Consider the following 7060-nt stretch of genomic DNA (forward strand, 5'->3'; position numbering starts at 1 on the left):
CCATATAGACATGTGACCCTCACAGGGAAGGAGCACTTTGTGCTGCCCAACCACAACCACTTTGTATCCAACTAGGTCTGGCCAAAGATCTCTTAGGTCAAGAGAACTGGTTGCTGTCAAATTGGGAGAAGAATGGAAATCTGAAGTGTGGAAAAACAGAAGATGTCATAGGGATATGGGGGATCCCTACCACCATCGAGGAAGATAATACAATAAAGGTCTTTGCCATATTGATGAACAGAGAGAATATCAAACTCCATGTCTGAAGGTCAGACACTTCATAAGACATACCGAAAAAGCTTGCAAACCTAGTATAAAAAGTGACATGTGATTTCATTACGAACAATGTTAATCAAACACTGATTTTTTTTTAAAACCATGAAAATAAGCTTTTAGTTTTATCCTGAAATATTAATGAAGTGATTCAAGATAAAGGGTGAGTTTACAGAGCAGCTATTAAAACCCAATTTACCAAAAGCCATTTCCATTCCCCCTCCCCCCCTTATTGAAAGAAAAAAAACCTCAACAACTCATATCTTCTATTAGGGCTTTTCTGCAAAAGAAAGTTGCGGTGGTATAATCTAAACTGATTTTTAAACCCATATAGTTACACTGCTACAAAAAGCTATGTGGGTTAGTATATGAGTTCAGAAGAGCAATTTTTACTAAACCAAAATAATCAGTTTAAGCTATTAAGTTATTATAATTTATTATTTGTATTGTGGTAGCTCACAGGAGTCCCAGTCCTTGACCATGGCCCACTGTTCCAGTCACTGTGGGTATGCCTAGACTGCAGCACACCTGCAGCTGGCCTGGGTCAGCTGACTTAGGCTTGTGGGGTTTGGGCTGTGGAACTATAAAACTGCAGTGTAGACACCTGGACATGGGCTGGAGCCCAGACTCTAAGGGTATGTCTACACTGCAGTTAAAAACCCACAGCTGACCCAGGTCAGCTGACTCAAGCTTGTGGGGCTTGGCCTAAGGGGCTGTTTAATTGCAGTGTAGACATTTGGACTCGAGCTGGAGCCGGAGCGCAAAATCTACACCGCAATTACACAGCCCCTTAGGCCAAGCCCCATGAGCCTGAGTCAGCTGACCCAGGCCAGCCTTGGGTGTCTAACCACAATGTAAACATACTCTTTGCTAACATAACAAAAAAAGTGGTCCCTGTCCCAAAGAACTTACAGTACAAGTACCAAGCTAAACCAAAATAAGCCACTCATACCAAAATAGGAGTACCAAACAGGGGGTTTGCGGATAGTTAACATTCACACCTTTAGTTATAGTGGTGCAACTTTCTTGTGTTAACAAGTTCTTCTTTTAACTAGTCTGCAAGTCAATTGCCATTTTAAAACCTAAGGCAAAACTTCCTCGTGTGCCAGTACTGGGGAAAACAGGTCATCAGAAGTCATCACAAGAAGAAAAAACAAAAAATGTTTGCGTCTTCAGGACACATTTCTGAGATAAACTGTGTCTCCTTTTTAGCACGAAGAATGCAGATAACTCTACCATGGTGAAAACCTTATATACACGATATTTTCGGTTGTCTAAGTATGAATGATTTGTTTTCCCACAGTGACCACCTCAAATTTTACAAACTGTTATTTGATGCCATATCCACTGATGGACTATATTTTTGGGCATGTAAATGGATAATCTAACCAACCTAATTTCAGAACTGTGTCACTGCAAACAGAATTATGAATGAAAGAAAATATTTCTTTAAGCAGTACCATCCTGCTAATTACACTTGCATGTTTCTTTAAACAGGGGCAGATAACTGCTCTGAGAGTACAGTACTATAGTCACAATTTCCAGGATTTCTAAGGGACCATCCCAAATGTGATCAGTTTTTCAAGATACATCCTCTATTGACTGTGTAAAGTTTCAGTGGAGACTAGGTGGGTGAGGTGATCATTTTTATTGGACTTCTGTTGGAGAGAAACACAAGCTTTTGAGCTTACACAGAGCTTTTCTTCAGGTAAAGTTTCAATAGTTTATACTCTAGGTAGGGGGACACTTAGGTTTCTAAAAGCAAAAAAACTTTAAGAGTATTTTAGTCAGGTTTAGCTAAGTATATGACAAAGTTAAGTGGTGCCAAGAGTTCTCTCAAGATATATACACTAGAAAAGTTTCATTTCCCCCTTGATTGGTTCTAGATTGCAAACACTAAATTATACTATAAATTCTTTGGAGTAAAGACTGTCATCTTCTTGAGTGGATCTACAGCACCTGTCACACTGGGATCCTGTTCCTGATTGAGAATTGTGGGCATTACCACTAATACTAATGATTTTATGAAGGCTATTTTTATATACTATGCATATTTGTTTAGGTATGATCCTATCAGCAAGCAGTATCCATATCATCTCATGGAAAAGGCTACAAAAATATTTCTTGCTAAACAAAAACAAAAAATCAAAAGCCTAAAGATAATATTTCAAGTGTGAAGAACTGCTAGCAGTAAAGGAAAGATTTAGTTACTTATTACCATTACCACATTCCCAGGTGAAGTGCAATTCAAGGCAAGGCACATATACAAACAAACAAATATATGGGACTGTATAGAAGAGTTTGTCATAGGACAATATGCACTATATATTGTATACTATATACACTGGTGTTCACGTGGTTCACTTAATGGTATACAATACATCTCAAGAATCAAAACTCCAGAACAGAACATCTAACTTCAATACCCATTTTTTCATGTTCTCTGTGCGTGTATCTATCTTCCTACTGTATTTCCACTGCATGCATCCGATGAAGTGGGTTTTAGCCCACGAAAGCTTATGCTCAAATAAATTTGTTAGTCTTTAAGGTGCCACAAGTACTCCTCTTTTTTTTTCTGAACTTCAGTTTCCCGTCCAATAATGTGGGTCTATCAGACACTGAGAGAAGAGGATGCAGTGGCCTGGTTTACTCCAAAAGAATGGAACAGTCCTACCCCTACTCAACGATGTAAGTATAGACTCAAAAGAATACATTTTCAGAAGTGGCCACTAAATCTCTACAGTTATATCATCACCCACATACACAATTGGATATGTATGTAGGCTGCATTTTTTTTGTAGGCCAGTTGAGAATAAGGCCCCAAATGTTTCCAGTCAGAGGAACAGTTATTGTGAAGATACTACATTATTAGGATAATGGAAAGAATCATAAGAAGCAATCATGCAATCCAGGGGATTAGAATACGTGATGAATTCTTTGCCAAATTTACGAGTAGCAGACTACTGAGGGGAGAGAGTCATTTAAGATGGATTTGTCACTCGTGTCCATAATTTCCATGAAAGGAAATGCCAGCAGCCAATATGGAGTGATTGCCGATAACTTACCATGGCCAAGGAGAAGCAGTATTTCAGCCATTCTTTATGAAGCAAATAGGTAGGTTCAGGGGTGCTGGAACAATTTATATAGTGGGGGTGTTGAGAGCCATTGAACCAAACTGTAAAACTCTGTATACGATAGAAACCACTTCAAGCCAGGGAGTGGGGTAGCACCCCTCATTGCACCCCCAGCACCCTAGTTCCAGCACCTCTGAGTTCATCAACATACAATGCTGATGGCTGAAGAATGAACAAATATCCCTGAGCGTGTCACTATAATTGGAAAAATCACCCTGCAAAGGCACTTATTAGATTGTAAATTATTTTCAAGCAAGGACAACACACCAGGCCCAAAGAAAAATGAAATTCTCTAATAAAGCTACACAGAGCTTAGCTCCAAAAATGCAAGCACTCCACAATGTTTATTTTGACTAGTTTAGAGGAATTTCATTTCAGCATACACGGATTAAAAAAACAAAAATCTTAAAAGAATAAGTTTCACTTATTCAGAGATTTGTATTGATTCAGGAAGAACGGCTGGTAATAAAACTGAGTTGAGTTCTACATTCCCAATTCATGTATTTTTTTAATCTAGAAAAATTCATAATTTTCAAGACCTTTTTTGTGTTATACACACACCCATAGGTAGGGACGGCACTGTTGAATCAAAATATTAAAGGTGTACGTTACATAATATTTAAATAAAAATACTATTAGGGTGAGATGATCCCAGTAATGTAAAGCTTTCAATGCTGGTGGTAATAATTTATACTGGTCAAAATATACTAAATATTTAGAGAACTCATATAATCATAATATGAATGAAAAAAGTTACTCTTCTGAGAACACATACATCATCTAGGACATCCCAAAGGGACATACAGTAGAGATTCAAAAGCAAAACTGTTCCCTTACTGCCAGATATGTATACATGATTATGGTTTTTTTCTAAAATCAATATGTACTAATAGAAAAGCAAGCTCATCAAAATACGTCTGCAAATTGCACCTGAATGTATCAAGAGATCAAATACCACTACTTTATTTTCTAGATAATATTATGCAATTACAAATATCACAGAAATTGTAAAGTACCAGGGAAACCTTTACAGTATTTACAAATAAAGACAAATTATTTAATGCTACCCTAATACTACTGCACTCTGGTAACTGTCAAGTAGTAACCCTCCACTGGAATAATATTTTCCCTGGCAGAGAGAGAAAAACTCTTGCGAATGTGGTGAAAAATAGTTACAGCTCCCTAATCACAAAACTTTATGATTACATTTTCCCTCAATACCATTGTTTTAATTCACACAGTTCCCCTCACCTGAATTCACCCTCTCTCCCTTGACACCTCTACTGTCTTATTGTTACTGATGTGGGAAATGATACTCCTCTGACAAATCATTCAAAAAACAATGACTGAACAGCTGCAGCACTGGATATATGACTCCTGTGATTAAATAAGCGATGATAAAGCCAAAAAGAAGAGAAGCAGGAGAGGATCTGGTGTCAAGAGTCAAAAGCACTGTATGAGAGAAAAGACGATTTTCCCGGTTACCTGTGTCAGGCACATGCACTGCCTAGATGGGGCATCACTCCTGTTCTAAATACAGTCATTTCACCAAGTGCTAGATGCTGAGCTCAAACAAAATTAAGACTGGGCCAAATCACCTAAAGGCAAAGTAGGCTTGAAATGCACAGTATGGCTACATAGAGAGGCGCCCTCTTCTCCCTTACCAGCCAGTCCTCCGCCGCCTCCATCTCCTCCATGCCCCTTCCTCCTCTGCAGGATGAAGTAAGGGTTGGCCCTCTCCGTGACCCACAGGGCGTTTGCCAGCAGCACCTCCCCGGGGTTCACCCACATGTTCCCGGCAGAGACAAAAGGCAGCTTGATGGGGCTGGTTTTGAAGGTTTAACTCATTCACGGAGCCGTGGCGCCAGGAGGATGCTGGCGAGACGCAGGTCACATTCAACGCGCCGTCCGACCCAGCTGAGAGATAACAAAGCCCCAGGCAGAGCGAGCGAGCCAGCCAGCCAGGGGATGGAAAGGAAGCAGCGGCCCCCCTGTGACCGCCCCACCGCCTACTCACTCACCCGACCGAGCCCGGCCGGCCGCTCCCGATCGGCGCGCTTACACTGCTAAAGCAAAGGCGGCAGCAGCAGCAGCAGCGAGAGGCGGCGGCGGCGGCGGGATCAGCAACGCAGCGAAGAGAACAGCGGTGACATCAGCACCAGCGGCCGCGGAGCCCAGCCACGCTGCCTCCCCTCGCCCAGCCCTGCCTGCGCCATGCACCAAGCACCCTCGCGGGCAGCAGCGCCACAGGAAGGCTCTGATTGCAGAAGTGGCGGGCGTCCCTCCCCACCCGCAATACAAGCGCGGGCTCAGAGGCGACTCTGCTCGCCACGTACAAGCTGGGCACAGCACCGCAGCTGCTACTCTAATCCCCTGGGGCACACCCCTCTCCAAACATACACGGGGCCCGCCAGCTAATAAGCCTGGACTGGCGTGACGAGCTGCACAAGAATCCCAAGAGAGAGACGCTCAGACGTCGGGCGGCGGCGACAGCCCTCAGCACGTTCAGCTAGCCGGGAGGAGCACTCGGAGCTACGCGGATGCCTTAGGGGACACGCAGCGCCCTCTCCATCCCACACAGCTCATGCATTAACTTCGCGGCCACCAACAAGCGGCGTATTCGCTGCTGCACAAGTAGGCAGGTGACGGGGCGAGCGCCCCACCCGAGCAGCGCAGCTTCCTCCCCAATCCCAGGCACGCACCCAGAGGTGCCCTGGGCAGAGCTCCGCAGAACAGCACTGCCGGCCTTAAAGGCTGCACGAATGCTTCGGAGCAGGCGCCAGGCACAGACGCGCGCGACGAGCTACTCCCAGTGTTAAATGCACCAGAAAGGCCTCCGAGGCGCGCGCGCTGCGGGCTTCCAGCCCCTACCGGCCCGGCTGCGGGAAGGACGCGCACGGCCCCTCCCACTGCACCTGTGCGCGCGCGCGCCCCCTCTCTGCCCTGGCGCAGCGGCGTCTCCGGCCCCGGGAGGTGCATCTAGGTTCTAAGTGGGCGGAGCGGACGTAGCAGCGACCTGCCTAAAAGTCTATTGTGGGCGTTTCTTGCTTCCTGCAATCCCCAGTGACAGTCACGCGCCGCACCTGTCATCGCGCCTAGCAGCCGGGGAGGCTCCGCTCGCTCCATCCCGCTCCTGCTGGCGGACAAAAGCCCCGCCCAAATGTACCTCACGTTCGTATCCCACCCTTGCTCCACCTTCCCCTGTGCTGAGTGTGGAACTGGCTCCACAACACCCAGGGAACTCAACACAACCGTGCCTACAGCAGCCACCGCTGGTTGTATGGCAGATTGAAGGCACTTGATCTGTATTTTGCATTGGAGCCAGGACCCCATGTAGCACTGATCTGTTTGTGTTAGGCTACAAGGTTGTGGGGATGAAGACTTTAGGTTTTCCTTCAGCTGCTGCAAAGAGAAATTGAAAAAACTGAGATTTTCCCTCTTGCTGAAGACTCAAGCTTTCCCCTTTCTGCCACTTGTGTGGGGGGGGGGAGGGGGAGGAGGGGGTATGAGAAATGACATGAAATAAAGTTTTTGCATTACAGATGAGTAAAATAAAAGGATAAACTAGCTCTATTGGCTACAATATTCAACTGCCCAAAGGGACCATTGTGTTCATCTAAACTGACCCCCCCCCCATATGATAGAATTACTGG

General features: G+C 44.7%; 1 protein-coding gene across 2 annotated transcripts in view; it reads right to left on the minus strand.

Moving 5' to 3' along the window:
* Positions 1-6511, minus strand: part of TBC1D9 (TBC1 domain family member 9) — an 80081-nt gene extending 73570 nt beyond the window's left edge. The window contains exon 1 of one of the 2 annotated variants that reach the window (XM_075127701.1): positions 6323-6511. In XM_075127701.1, the coding sequence (XP_074983802.1) occupies positions 6323-6386 (64 nt within the window). In that variant the 5' untranslated portion in view covers positions 6387-6511. Of the gene's footprint in view, positions 1-5071; positions 6209-6322 lie in introns of those variants that run through there. The other variant, XM_048847076.2, reaches the window with a different exon arrangement.
* Between the last annotated feature and the right edge of the window lie 549 nt (positions 6512-7060).

The sequence above is a fragment of the Caretta caretta genome, chromosome 4, assembly GCF_965140235.1.
Source record: "Caretta caretta isolate rCarCar2 chromosome 4, rCarCar1.hap1, whole genome shotgun sequence".
Lineage (NCBI taxonomy): Eukaryota > Metazoa > Chordata > Testudines > Cheloniidae > Caretta > Caretta caretta.